This window comes from Melanerpes formicivorus, unplaced genomic scaffold, assembly GCF_026170545.1.
Source record: "Melanerpes formicivorus ecotype bairdi unplaced genomic scaffold, bMelFor1.0.p_v2 SCAF_7, whole genome shotgun sequence".
Classification (NCBI taxonomy): domain Eukaryota; kingdom Metazoa; phylum Chordata; class Aves; order Piciformes; family Picidae; genus Melanerpes; species Melanerpes formicivorus.
Window position 1 is genome coordinate 651,600 of NW_027142359.1, and position 15,230 is coordinate 666,829.

At 45.1% G+C, this 15,230-nt stretch overlaps 1 protein-coding gene across 3 annotated transcripts in view; it reads right to left on the reverse strand.

The window, feature by feature from the left end:
- Window positions 1-15,230, reverse strand: part of EPS15 (epidermal growth factor receptor pathway substrate 15) — a 96,312-nt gene that overhangs the window by 48,900 nt on the left and 32,182 nt on the right. For all 3 annotated transcript variants that reach the window (XM_068140578.1, XM_068140579.1, XM_068140580.1), the window contains exons 2-4: window positions 8,447-8,488; window positions 1,387-1,476; window positions 1,012-1,059 (exon numbers count right to left, since the gene is read on the reverse strand). In XM_068140578.1, coding sequence (XP_067996679.1) covers window positions 1,012-1,059; window positions 1,387-1,476; window positions 8,447-8,488 — 180 coding nt within the window. The remainder of the gene's footprint in view (window positions 1-1,011; window positions 1,060-1,386; window positions 1,477-8,446; window positions 8,489-15,230) is intronic.

The window sequence follows — 15,230 nt, forward strand, 5'->3', positions numbered from 1 at the left end:
TCAGCCTGTCCTTGTAGCAGAGGTGCTCCAACCCCCTGATCATTCTCGTGGCCCTCCTCTGAACCTGTTCCATCAGGTCCCTGTCCTTTGTTTAAAGAAGGGCTCCAGACCTGCACACAGTGCTCCAGCTGAGGTCTCACCACAGCAAAGTGACAGAATCACCTCTCTAGGTCTGCTGGCCACACATCTTTTGATGCAGCCCAGGTTGCCGTTGGCCTTCTGGGCTGCAAGCTCACACTGCCTGCTCATGTCCAGCTTCTCATCCATCAGCAGAGGGGAAAGAAAGGAGCCAGGAAAGAAAACCAAAACAAACCACCACACCAAACAACAACAAAACCACGCAGCCACAAAACACCACAACCCAAAACAACTGAAAGCCTGTTTTGATAGATACTACAAGCTCCTCCTTTTCCTACCATAGGATGGAGCAGTTTCCTCTCCACAGGCCATAATTTGAGTAACTGTACTTCAGCCAAACAGCAACACACATCAGAGCTTTCCAGCAGACCACCAACACACGTTTGACTGCCACACTGCTCATTACTGCAACGCTGGGAGAACAACTCCAAACAACATGTGCTCACATCAAGGCCAGCAACATGAGAAAAGGAAGAAGTTTTAGGGTTTGACTAGAACTTTAAATTTCTTCATTGTTTCCTCCAAGACTAAGTGAAAAAGTCAACCTTTGTAGTAAACAGAGGTCATCAACCCTCAAATTACTTCTCAGTATGCTGTATTTCACAGCTATGCAGCAGCTCATTTTGTGATTCAAGGGAAGACTGCCGAGGCAGCTGAAGGCTGCTTCATTTATTGTAGCTTACATTTAAGTGGGAAGTACAAAACATAGAACTGGGAGGCACATAACATGGAAGTGGGAAGTACTTATTTAGTTCCAACTAGAAAATGCTGAAAGGTGTTAGTGAGAAACCCTGCCATCCTGAACCAGCAATCTTATGTCAAGGTTTGCTAATGGTTAAGAGTAACCTCATATATGATATAAAATAATCATACCTGCTTATTCAGGATACCTTTGCCATCGGTGTCGGCTAAGTCCCAAATCTGAAACACAAAAGCAACAGACACAAAAGTGGTGCACAGCACTGAAAAGAAGCTGGCAAGTTCTTACTCCATTTAACAATGTATTCTTGGATCAAAGCTTAGGTCTTCACTGTCATTCTAGCACTGATTTGGGTGACAAATTTCAGCACTGTTTTAACTTCCCCCAGAAGCTGCATGCACAATCGAGTTAGCAGGGACACTGGCACTGGAAATTACCAGACAGCACAACTGCAAACACAAGGGCAGATGAAGCATCCTGCAGTACCACCATTTTAATTCACAGTGGCTACTAACTGAAGAGAGAGAGGATCAAGTGTTGTTAAATACCTTTCCAAGTACCAAATCTGTCAATCCAGATCTCTTCAAGAAAACAGCTGCATCAGAAGCTAACACTCTTCCAGTATTGGCAGAATCAACCTGGGGAGAGAAAAACACCCTCAAACAAAACAGCTTTGGAATTGATATAACCTCTCCACACAGGCTCTCAAAAACTACAGAAGAATGAAGAATGTCCAGTGAAGGTGGTCACTTGGAGAACGACCTTCAGACTTCTTAGAAATAAATAACCACAGAATGTTAGGGCCTGGAAGGGACCTCAAAAGCTCATCCAATCCAACCCCCCTGACAGAGCAGATCACACAGGAACACATCCAGGTGGGTTTTGAATATCTCCAGAGAGGAAGTTCCACAACTCCCCTGGGCAGCCTGTTCCAGTGTTCTGTCACCCTCAGAGGGAAAAATTCTTCCTCACGTTCACATGGAACTTCCAATGCCTCAGCTTCCACCATTGCCCCTTGTGCTGTTATCGGGCATCACCAAGGAGAGCCTGGCTCCACCCTCTTGGCACTCACCCTTTAAATAAACTCTCTTTCATTAAAAACTCTTCTCACATTACAATTAAGACATTTTGAACTAGGGACTCCAGATTTAGTATTAACAGACAGGCTTTGAACACTGGCAAATTAAAGATACATCTGTAGCTCCGCTTCTTTCACACTCTAACACCTTTTCCAGCGTGCCCGAACAACACACCACTATGTTCAACTGTATGTACACAACTAAGACACAGAGAGGGACAAATCTTGCCTAGGTCAATCTGCTTGGGGCAGAAGCAAGGAAGGCAACCCAGGTCACCCAAGTCACAAAATGGCATCCCAGCATGAGCTTACTCTTTCAAGTCATCAGTGAAGATTAATTCCAATTAAAATAGAGGGAAAACCACTAATAGATATGCAAACAATCAAATGTTCACTGCTCAGTTTCTAAGACTGGCCTATGCCTGGATTTCAAGGTCTCTAGCAGTAAGATTCAACTACAAAGCCCCAAGAATTTCTCACGTTATGCAGTAGATAGGAAGTCACAGCATGGTCTGGGTTGGAAAGGACCTCTGAAGGTCATCCAGTCCAACCCCCTCCGCAGTCAGCAGGGACATCCCCAACTAGATCAACATTGCCCAGAGCCTTATCCAGCCTCATCTTGAATATCTCCAGGGATGTGGCCCCAAACACCTCCCAAGGCAACCTGTTCCAGTGTTTCACCACCCTCATAGTAAAGAGCTTGTTCTTAACATCCAATCTCAATCTGCTCTTCTCTAGCTTGAAGCCATTGCCCCTCATCCTGTCACTGCAGGCCTTTGCAAACAGTCTCTCTCCAGCCTTCTTGTAGCTCCCTGCAGGTACTGGCAGACTGCTACTAGGTCTCTCCAGAGCCTCCTCTTTTTCAGGCTGAATACCCCCAGCTCCCTCAGCCTGTCCTCACAGCAGAGGTACTCCAACCCCCTGATCATTTTTATGGCCCTCCTCTGGACCTGTTCCATCAGGTTCATATCCTTCCTATATTGAGGGCTCCTTGCTCACATTAGGCCATCATCCGAACCTATCTAATTAACCCTTCACAACCACAGGATTTTCTTTTTGATGCCTGCAAAACATTCTATTTGTAAGGGAGAAATCTCAGTGTTTGGCTACACTTAATTTTCCAGCTTTGAATTCATTACTATTATGGTCTACAAAAGAAGGCTCTGCTTCCAGATATCTTCCCTACCCTAAGAAGCAGGGAGTGGTTACTTCCTAAAGTGAAACTGATGTACAGAATGAAGTTGTTGTTGATAGTTTTATCAGAATATCAAACAGCATATGTATGTTTTCTGGAGTCAATAGGGAAGTCATTAAAGAAGATCCTTATTCAAATTCCCCAGCTACACCTTCAAGTGGAAGAAGTGAGCAGTAGCTTGTGTCAGCTACACGAGGACATGGGAAAGAGAAGAGAAACTGCCAGTCTTTGAGAGTCTAAAGCAAAAAGATGTCTAAAGAGGGCAAAGAATAGAGAAGATGACTAAGGGTATCTTCAGTCAGTTCAAACTGTCAAGCTTACTGCATCAGCCAGGTAGATGTACAGGCCCTACAAGATCTAGAGATCAAATAATACAGTGCATTTTATAGGTAAAAATGATACAGCATTATCTAATAAACAGTCTTCCCATCTATGATCAGCTGAGATGCCCTGATACTCTGATGAATTTGTAACCTGACAAACATTTCAAAGGACAGGAAAGAGGCAACAGAGGTCATTAACTTTCCAGGGGAGAAGGAGAAGAGAGCTGGGACTGTTTAGTCTGGAGAAGAGGAGGCTCAGGGGTGACCTCATTGCCCTCTACAACTACCTGAAAGGTGGTTGTAGCCAGGAAGGGGTTGGCCTCTTCTCCCAGGCAACCAGCACCAGAACACAGTCTCAAGCTGTGCCAGGGGAGGTTTAGACTGAGGTGAGGAGGAAATTCTTCACCGAGCTAGTCATTCGTCATTGGAATGTGCTGCCCAGGGAGGTGGTTGAGTCATCGTCCCTGGAGGCGTTCAAGAGGAGATTGGACGTGGCACTTGGTGCCATACTCTAGTCATGGGGTCTGTGTTGATAGGTTGGACTCAATGATCCTCGAGGTCCTTTCCAACCTAAGTTATACTGTGATACTGAGACAGAGCATCAGAACCTAAACTGTTCATATAACCGAGCACACATGGACAACCAAAGCAGTGCACAGAAGGAATAATCTGATGCTAGCATTAGATTTCCCAGTACCCCTTCTGAAGATAGCTTTGGAAAGATAACTGGTTTTGGAGCTCTTGCTGAACACTGAGTCATCATGGCTGTCTTTGAAATGCCTAATGAAAACTTGTGCTTCAGAGAGGACAGAAAATGTGGGTACTCAAACAGCCCAAAGACAGGCTTAGAACTAGCTAGTGGAAGACTGTGGGGAATTGATCATCTGGAAAGCATGCTGCAGCAGACAAAGCTTGCCTCTAGGCACTTCTGAAACCAAAGAGGAAAAACTCACAAAGCAATCCCCAAAGCATCATTTAATATGGAAGTGAAAACATCCTTTGTTTCCAACAGACCTGATGTGATTTTAATTAGGAGTGGTTGTTTCCTAGAATTGAGGAGTCCCAGGTCAAGGCAGCAAGATTACCAACACAACAAATGGTAGTCGGCCTGCTCCTCAGATGTTTAGGAACAGCTAATTCAATCTCCATGGGAGAGTTCATCATATTATAGGGAAAAAAGTAGCCAAGGCACTGCACCAGATCTTCTTTTTGGTTAGTGGAGCCAACCTTGCAGGTTAGCACAGACACCCTGGCACCCATGCAGGAACCCTCCAGCCCAGCATTTCTCTACTCTTTAGGACAAGTCACAAAGCAACACTGCTGCATCTACTTACTTTTTACTGCTCCATCTCCAACCCAGAGGGAGGTGATTTTAATGGATTTAGGCAGGATTCTTACTTAACCCAATGTGGACACCATTTAATTTTGAGCAACTTAATTACCTAAATTTCAGTAACTTTTTTCAAGTTTCTGGAACTTAAGTTTCTTTAGAAATTCCTGGAGCCTTGCAGGCTGGGATGGGAGTACTTGCTAGACACTCAAACACTGCAGCAAACTGGCTGTGGCAGCCAGTAACTCTCTTGCAGCAAGTTGTCTCCAGTAGAGTCAGAAACAATTAAAAATTCCAAAGGGGATCTGATGCCATTAGGTCACAAGGGACCAGTGAGAAGGACCTCAGCTCTACATTCATCAAGAATTAATCAGCAGCTCAGGCATACTGCTTATCTGCTGTACTAGATCACATGAAGCAGTAATTTCCTACTACTTTAAGTTTATCCTTTAACCTTGCTGTGCTTTACTTCTTTATCATAAGTATTTAAACATACCCTTTAAGCTCACCCTGCTTTGACTCAAAGTCTAGAAAAGGTTAAACAGAAAAACAAACTTATTTGAAAGAAAAAGATCCCCCACTGAAAAATGAAGATTTCAGTGGGTACCAAGCACAAGGGCCAGGATTTACAGCTCTTGCACAGCATGTTCTGCTAGTTACTTGAAGACTCTGACAGAACTGAAGGTGTACTAAGCATAGAGCTGTTTCAGGTGATTAACTTGAGATTCTCGAGTTGCATGGAAGGCTCTGAAGTGCTTCTGGCACAGAAGAACAAACAGCATCACAGCACATTGTGGCCTGGTGACCTAATTGTGGCCTTCCAGTATCTGAAGGGGGCCTACAGGAAGGCTGGGGAAGGACTTCTCAGGATCTCAGGTAGTGCTAGGACTAGGGGGAATGGAATGAAGCTGGAGGTGGGGAGATTCAGGCTAGATGTGAGGAGGAGGTTCTTCCCCATGAGAGTGGTGAAGCCCTGGAATGGGTTGTCCAGGGAGGTGGTCGAGGCCCCGTCCCTGGGGGTGTTTAAGAGCAGGCTGGATGAGGCTCTGGCCAGCCTGATCTAGTGTGGGGTGTGGTGTTTCACTAGGCTCTAAGTTCCAATGAATGCAAGACACAAAGTGACTTAGAAACATACTTGTGCTTAAATACAGCTCCTTTATCCAAGCTTGTGCATGACACTTCAGTGGTTAAACCACTGCAGGCACACAGCAAAAGTGATAGGTGACAGCAATAGTAGTATTGAGCTAGGAAATCTAACATGCAAAGCAATTAGTTGCTTGACTTTTCTGTGACCTTGTCACAGCTTGAAGGGGGAACTTCAGCCTAGTCCCTGACTGCAAAGACTGAAAGTAAAATAAGTTACCAGTGGATGTAAAGGGAAAATAATGATAAGGTCTATATAGTTCATTGACTTGCTAATGGGGATATAGAGCAGAGGCATGAACAGTTCTTGCTCTCTCTTCTCCTTCTGTCACTTATGCTTGTAACTTTCTGGGAAAACAGGGGATCTCTGTTTTGACTATTGTGTGAGGTAATGGGAAGGAGGGAGGGAGTGGGGGAGGAGGTGAATGAACCCTCTTGAATCCATCTGGGGGGGTCTGAGGAGTTTCTGTGTTGTTTACAAATTGTGAATATACACAGTGAATCTACTGTACATATATTTTGTACATATTCATTGCATTCCGTATTCCTAGATTTTAATTTGCTTGTAAACAGAGCTCCATTTGCTCCCATCCCAACCTGAGCTGGTCTGGCAATTTATTTTGGGGGTAGTTTTCACCCCATTAGTTGAGGGGTAACTTCAACCCACCACACTTGTAATGACCACCATGACATCAGAAACTCTCCTAAGGCCTTTAATCCAATGCCTACCGATGGATTGGTCCACCAAACAGGAGGAGAACATTGTGAGGGTGGTACTGTCTTCTTCAATCTTTAGGAGCTACCTAAACTTGGACCACAGTAAACTCTCTTCTGGTTTAGCAATTTCAAACCTGCTACTCTCCTGTAGTGGAGAACAACTCTTGCTCAAATCAAACAGGGAGCATAAACTTCCCAGGCATCACAGGACACGCTTCAACAGCTGATTTATGTGCTAATCCTCTAAGCACAATCCAAAACTAGAGTGTGGATAGAAACCATGGCCTTCTCTCTTCCCCAGCAGATAAACTTACATCCTAATGTTGACACTCCAAAGAAATAAAGAGGTCATGCACAATATATCCTGGTTTAGGACAAAGAGGCAGGAAAATTGGCAGCTGCACAATGAAAAGAACTTCCCATGTGTTGGTTTGGTTTGGTTTTGTATGTCCCCCCCCCCCCCCCCTTTATTTAATTCTCCCCCTCCCCCCCCCAAGGATTCATCAATTACTCATCAGATCCTTCTATTAAGAAAATCAATCTATTGAGCTGTTTTAGACAGTCACTGATTCAGTTTGCTTTGCCTGAAAAGCTTCCACCTTACCTGTTTGCACAACAATGTGCATTATGCACAGAATACAGCACACTGCCATGAGCAGAGTAGTTGAAACAGCTCTTTCTGAACAAAAAAGTTTCATTTGAATTACTGCACCTTATTTATTTCTGGTGTGCCTGAATATGAAAGTGAGGTGATAAATAAAATCAATGTTATTATTTTTAGATTGAAGTCTAAAGATTTGTATCTTTTGAGTGAAGCTGCAAACACTGCACACATTCCTTTGGCATTCAGTGGCCTTCCATCCAAATTTCACTTCTTGCAGCATCCTGTAAGAACCCCTGGGGACACTCTGGGCAAGAGATACAAGACTTGTGTAACACTAACTGCACTACAAACTCAAGAAACACAGCTTTATTTGTACAAGGCAACAAAGAATGTACCAAGAGAGTATTTTGCAAGAGTCTACTCCACTCCAAGAGCTAACAGCCTGCTCTAGCTGTAAGGTGATGTATGTCACACATACCTGGTGCCTAGGAACATTCCAGAGACCTTGAGTAGAAAACAGTTAAAGGTCAATAAATTACCACTGGATGTAAAAGAAAAATAATGGTAAGGTCTAAATAATTCTGTTGGCTTGCTAATAGGGATAAAAAGTAGTGCATAAACATTTCTGTCTCTTTTCAGCTCTTCACTCTAGCTGCTACTAGCTGGTCCTTTGCTTAGCTTTGCTGACCTTGGCTGTGTTCCTTGGTGTTGCTAAGTACTAGCAGGCTATACTAACTGCTTTCTCCTCTTTCCCTTGTACAAGGAGGAAAGGGGGAAAAGGTGGGGAGGGAGAAGGAAGCTGTTGGTAGCCCCCTGGCTTGTCCAGAGGGGTCTTGGTGTTATTTATAAATTGTGAATATATTTTGTACATACTCATTGCATTTCATATTTCTAGATTGTAGTTTGCTTGTAAAGATAGTTTCATTTGCTTCCAAACCTTCTGAGCTAGTCTGGTGATTTATTCTCAACATTCATGGGGGGGAGGGGTGTAATTCCCAAACCCACCACAGGCAGCTCCCCAGCAAAGTAAGCAAGCCATCATACAACCAGTATTAAAGTTCCACTGATACAGCTCAGACACATCAGTTACTACAGAAACAACTTGTGAAGCAAAACAATTGTCCTTGAACATTTGTTTATGCACATCTGGCCATGCTGCTGTCCACAGCCAAAGAATCTGACTTCATTTCAAGCCAACCCCAAGGAGCAGATACACACCTGCCGGTAGAACTTCTCATACACCGGATTTGCACTCGACAGCTGTGAAAGAGAGAGAGAGAGAATTAGCCCTAAGGATCCATATCTCTATTCCCCTCTCCCTAGAAAAGTAGCTAAACCTCTTCTTACTCATCTTCAAACAAGCATTAAGCACTTCTGTAATGGTATTTGAGGTCCACCACAGCTCTTCATGCTGCAGCTTCCACAAGACCAAGGTCCTGTTTTGAGCTCAGTGATACTGACCAGTACCAGATCATCACCAGACAGGTCAGCAGGGTAAGCACTACGAAACAAGAATTCTTGAGCAAGATCATCTACAGGCAAAAGAAGAGACCTGAAATGATGCAGGCTAGGAAGCACTCTCTAATGAGTGCAAAGCAATAAAGTTTTGTTTTGGTATCCAGTACATCATTCTTTTGATTTCAGCATGATATGCAGTTCTCAGATACACAAATGAACTCCTGGATTCATAACCGAACCCACAGCAATGCTACCAAATAAAGACAGAGCAGCATTTAAACTGAGGTATTTTCTAACTGGAACCCTTGCAGTAACATCTCCTTTAACTGCACTGCCATCTAGCAGACACAGTGCTCACCTAAACCTAGGTGAACAAGGATGGCACAGACCTTCCTTACCAGCTTTTTAAAGCACTCAGTCCGTGAGGCCTGAAACCTCAGAAAACTTAACATCGTGGCCTACACCAAATACACTCCCAGGAAATGGACTGTCAGGGGCACAAACCCGGACACCGTTTGCATGAGACTCCTGCCGCCTAGCCCCAAGACTGCACACACAGCTGGGTGCATTTATGCAATGTGCTGCCCTCACAAACCCAGCTGGAGGAACTGAGCATAATAAAAGTTTATTACACAATACCCACACAAAAAAACCCAAACCACCTAACACAAGTACAATCCAAAAACCCACGTCTCTCCCTCCAGGGGAACATCGTCTTAAAGCCTAGGATTTACAGACCTTGGTACAAACCAAATCCAACAAGCTAGCTTGACTTGAAAATTTGGAAGCTTGCAGTGAAATATGGAGACCAAGAGTCCTGCAGAGCTGTAAATGACACAGCTGTAGGAGAGACTTTACTACAGCAGGCACAAACGGTTACAACTCAAGAAAGGCCACACACATTCTCGCGCGGCGACAGCTAACGCAGCTGCTCTTTCGGCCAGGCTCTCGGGTGCTCCCAAGTGCCAGGTAGCAAAGAACACTGAAAGAAGATGCTTGGTAGGAATCAAGGGTTCAGCGTGATCCTGCTCAACTACAGTATCACCAGAACATGGTGAAAGAAGAATGACAGAGAACTGCTAGAAATCACAGAACTTTCCTTCAGAGCTCGGCACCTTGCTTGCTCAGTAAGCACACTGCCCTCGGGACAGGCAGTTTCTTCTAGAGCCACACAATGTTTCTGATTCTCTGCTGTTTTGGGGTTGGTTGGTTGCTTGTTTGCTTACAGTTGCAGAGGGATCACAGGATGTTAGGGGCTGGAAGGGACCTCTGGAGATCGAGTCCAACCCCCCTGCCAGAGCAAGACCATAGAAACTAGCACAGGTCACACAGGAATGCATCCAGATGGGTCTTGAAAGTCCCCAGAGAAGGAGACTCCACAACCTCTATGGGCAGCCTGTTCCAGTGCTCTGGGACCCTTACAGGGAAGAAGTTCTTCCTCATGTTGTGGTGGAACCTCCTGTGCTGTACTTTATGTCCATTGCCCCTTGTCCTATCACAGGGTGCAAGTGAGCAGACCCTGCTCTCTCCCTCCTGACCCCCAGCCCTCAGATATTGATAGACATTTATTAAACCCCCTCTCAGTCTTCTCCTCTCCAGACTAAACAGCCCCAGGGCTCTCAGCCTCTCCTCATCAGGCAGTGTTCCAATCCCTTCATCATCCTTGCAGCCCTCTGTTGGACTCTCTCCAGCAGATCCCTGTCCCTCTTGAACTGGGGAGCCCAGAACTGGACGTGATATTCCAAGGGAGATCTCACTGGGGCAGAGGGGGAGGAGAACCTCCCTGGATCTATTCAGTATTCCTAAGGTTGGAAGAGACCTCAAAGATCATCGAGTCCAACCTGTCACCACAGACCTCATGACTAGAGTAGGGAGGACACTACTGCCCACTGCAGGCTTGACCTCAAGACCTTGCCATCAAGAGTCTGATGCGCTATCAACTGAGCCACCATATACTAATAACTGCTGGACACTCCTCTTACTGCAAGCCAGGATCCCATTCTGCCTTGGCCAGAAGGGCACATTGCTGACTCAGGAAGAATTTTTTGTCCACCAGGATTCCCAGGTTCTTCTCCATAGGGCTGCTCCCTAGCAGATCACCTCCTAATCTGTACTAGTGGGGGAACGGCCAGTGAGTTTATCAGGGAGGGGTGAGGGAAGTATCTCCTGCATTATTATGTCTGCTGAGAAACCATGATTGGTATTCACTGTAACACCTCCATTTACACAGCTTAACCTGGGTCTGACTTTGCTCTGGTACCCAAAGAAGTTCAGTCATCAAGGAAGCATGCACTGACACATCCCTTAAAATAGCCAAATGAATACACCCAAGTTCTGCCAAACCTCTCACCACCACACCACCAGCACAACAAACACCACTTCCAATCCCTTTCTGGCACACTCCAAACCACACTGAATTTTCTGAACAAAACCCCAAACACTGCACTTATGTTAAGGCTCAAGGCTGAGCCAGGCACTCAATGATGCTAGCTCCTCTCTCTTCCCAGAAGGGAAAAAGAGTAAGGGATAGAGACTAACAGGTCAGGGGGTGTGTGGAAACTAGAACAGCTCTAATAAAACAGTATCAACAGAAAGAAAATGATGTTAATAAGAAACTAATTAAATATTTACAAATGTATAGAGAGAACAAATATCAAATTCCCCTAGAGTCCAGGCTGGACTCAGCAGCAGACGGGAATGGGATTCAGAAAATGGATTTGAGAGCTCACAGGTGGGGATCAAAGGCAGAAGAGAGTCCTCCTCAGACACTGGCCATAGTACAAGAGGGTTTGACCCTTGTGATCCCTCAGGTTTATACTAAGTATGACACACATGGAAGGGAGTATTTTGTTCATTAGGTTTGGGTCACCTGCCCTGTTCACTCCTCCCCACAAGTGAAACTGCTTTACATACTTAAGACCCTTTTCCTTATGACCCCCATACCATGGCACACAAGACTTAGCACTGAGCTTGGTCTCTACAGAAGCATAGGCAAGAGCATTTCTACATACCAGCCCTTGGCAGTTACCATAAACATCAGACACCACCACTTCTAGAAGCAGACACTGACTGCAAAATCTTGCCATTGACAACAGAAAGCAAAGTCACTTTGAGAAGAGATATACCTGAAAAGTAAAATCCCTGAATAGAGAACTGCTTCTGTTCTAGCTCAGACCTGTGAGCACAACTGACCAACTCAGCCACACTTTGAACAGCATTCTAGAGGGAGAGTTCTAAATACTCACATCTTTTATTTACCAAGTCTTATTTCATTACAGTGTGGAAATGTAGGCAGAGAATCAAATCAAAGCTATGAGAAGAAAACCAGAACAGAGCTGGCCAGCACATGTGCTGAAAGTCTCAGCTGTCATGCATCATCCCTCTTGCCCAGTATCACCCTTTGTTCAGCCAAATGTTTCTTTCATTCCCACAGCCAAACTGATCATTGGCACTCCTGAACAGGAAACATTCTGTTCAAGTCCTGCAATGAAAACACTGCAGGCAAAACAATCTTTTTGTTCAGCACTTGAGAGCACACACCAGTAATTCTTTTTCATTTCAGCAGTGTTCCCAATATTCATTTTAACATGTGACGTGCCCTTGTGGCCAACAGAGCCAACCATATCCTGGGGTGCATTAACAGGAGTGTGTCCAACAGATCCAGGGAGGTTCTCCTCCCCATCTACTCTGCCCTGGTGAGACCATGAGGTCTGTGGTGATAGGTTGGACTCGATGATCTTTGAGGTCTCTTCCAACCTTGGTGATACTGTGACCTCACCTGGAATACTGCACCCACTTTTGGGCTCCAAGCTCAAGAGGGACAGGGATCTACTCAACAGAGCCCAACAGAGTGCTACAAGGATGATGGAGGGACTGGAGCACTGCCTGATGAGGAGAGGTTGAGAGTCCTGGGGCTGTTTAGTCTGGAGAGGAGAAAACTGAGAGGGGATTTAATAAATGTCTATAAATATCTGAGGGCTGGGGGCCAGGGGGATGGGGACAGCCACTGCTCAGTTGCACCCTGGGATAGGACAAGGGGTAATGGATATGAACTACAGCACAGGAGGTTCCACCTCAATGTGAGGAGGAACTTCTTCACTGTGAAGGTCCCAGAGCACTGGAACAGGCTGCCCAGAGAGGCTGTGCAGTCTCCTTCTCTGGAGACTTTCAAGACCCATCTGGGTATGTTCCTGTGCGACCTGTGCTAGATTCCATGGTCCTGCTCTGGCAGGGGGGTTGGACTCGACCTCCAGAGGTCCCTTCCAACCCCTAACATCCTGTGATCCTATGAACATCAGTATCACAGCAGTCACTAGAATTTCCTGTGACACCAAATGAAATAACAGCAGTGAAGACCTTTCCCAAGGTGTTTTACTAGTGCCAGACTTAAAGTACACATCACCAAAAACAACAGATACAACTACAGTCTCAGATACTCTTCTGGGATAAGAAGAGCAACGCTCAAGATCTTTCACAGTGTTGCTGTACAACCTACCTGGCAAAATTCTTTCCACAGGATTTGTAACAACCAGTTGCAGAGAGCAAATTCAATCCATTCACAGTGAGGAAAGGAAGGAGATAGAAAAGTTCAGACTCCACAGGCCAGAAAAACAGAAACATTATGATGATCCCATTTAAAAGTTTCTCACTTCATGAGAGCAGCAGCTGTTGTAGTCATTATAACCTTTGCAGCAAACCTATGAACTTGAGAGTGCTGACCTAGAAATCACAACACCTTCAGGAACAGCAGCACTCAGGTTTTTCATCTTCTGTTGTCAATCAAGCTTTTAGAGCCCCATGTTTTCATCCCTCTGGCACACATGCATTTAAGTGTAATAAGGTATGACTCCCAGTCTGCCCACTCCATCCATCCACAAGCTTCCTTTGCACAAAAAAGTGTAACAAACAAACAAAAGCTGGAAAAAACCAAAACCACCAACAAAACCACACCTTCCTCTTCCAACCCAAAGGAGAAAGAGGAGAAGCAAGCTATTCCATCTTGATTAAGATCAAAAATACTCTATTCTACCATGATGCAAAGCTCTAGGATTCGTTTTAGGAGTTTCCAGGTCAAAGTACCCAATCTGGTTGTAAGTGTTCCCCAGGCAGTCAGTCAGCCAGACAAAATGAGGGAAGTTCAGGGCAAGCTGGTTTCCTTACAATGCCCTTTACAAACACCAATCCATTTGTCTTTTCCCCCTCTCTTGCTTTACTGCCTCATCTGAAGTTTCATGGCAAAGCTTTCTATCACTTTCCATCATAGAAGCCTGCACATCTCCTACAGCAAGAACACAAGTAAAGATAATAAAGCATTTACTCTAAATTTGTGTACAAAAATTACCAAGTACTTCTCAAACTCAACACTTTCATTCTCACTGAACAGCTGAACCATGCACAGGGACTCCACTGCCTTCTCTCTGCTTAGGTATCTGTCACTGCATAATTCAGAATGGTTCAGTTTCATTTCCAAATCACCCCAGGAAACCTCCACCATCTTCTAACCAGGGCTGAACAAAGCCTGGAGGTATGAAAGAGTAGCATGAAAGAGTTGCTCCATCTCCTCTCTAGATGCAGCTACTCTAACACAGTTGATACAACACCCATCACAAAATTAAGTCCTACCTGCCTCCACTACCCACAAGTTAAAACACGCACACAACTGTGTACTTGGATTGTCTCATCTTCCATGGAGGGCAGAAAGGATCTCAGCAGTAAAGAGAATAAGCCAAGGTCTTGATTTTACCATTTTGTTGGTACATTAAAAAAAAAAATAAGATAAAATAAAAATCAGAACTTGGCCAGAGACCTCAAAAGCTTTGGCTCTACACTACATGTAACACATACATGACTGTGACAGTGTCACTCATTCTGCAGCACTGACATCCTGCACCAAGACGTTAACCTGGCTCTGTGTGCATTAGACAGGCTTCTGTCCAGCTTAGCCTCAGCTTAAGTTCTGGGCCCCACAGTTTAGGAAAGATGCTGAGCTGCTGGAACATGTCAGGAGAAGGGCAGCAAAGCTGGTGAGAGGTCTGAAGCACAAGCCCTATGAGGAGAGGCTGAGGGAGCTGGGGTTGCTTAGCCTGGAGAAGAGGAGGCTCAGGGGAGACTTTCTTGCTCTCTACAACTACCTGACAGGAGGCTGCAGCCAGGTGGGGTTTGGTCTCTTCTCCCAGGCAAGCAGCACCAGAACAAGAGGACACAGTCTCAAGCTGCACCAGGGGAGGTTTAGGCTGGATCTTAGGAAGAAATTCTTCACAGAAAGAGAGACTGGCCATTGGAATGTGCTGCCCAAGGAGGTGGTGGAGTCACCATCACTGGAGGTGTTTAAGAGGAGACTGGATGGGGCACTTGGTGCCATGGTTTAGTTGATTAGAAGGTGTTGGGTGACAGGTTGGACTCGATGATCTCGAAGGTCTTTTCCAACCTGGTTAATTCTACTCTATTATGCTTCCCTTCAACAGCACAGCACAATGATCTGGCCTGAGGTTTAAAGTGAGACCTGCAGCTCATCAGGATACAAACTGGCATGACTTAGGTGCAT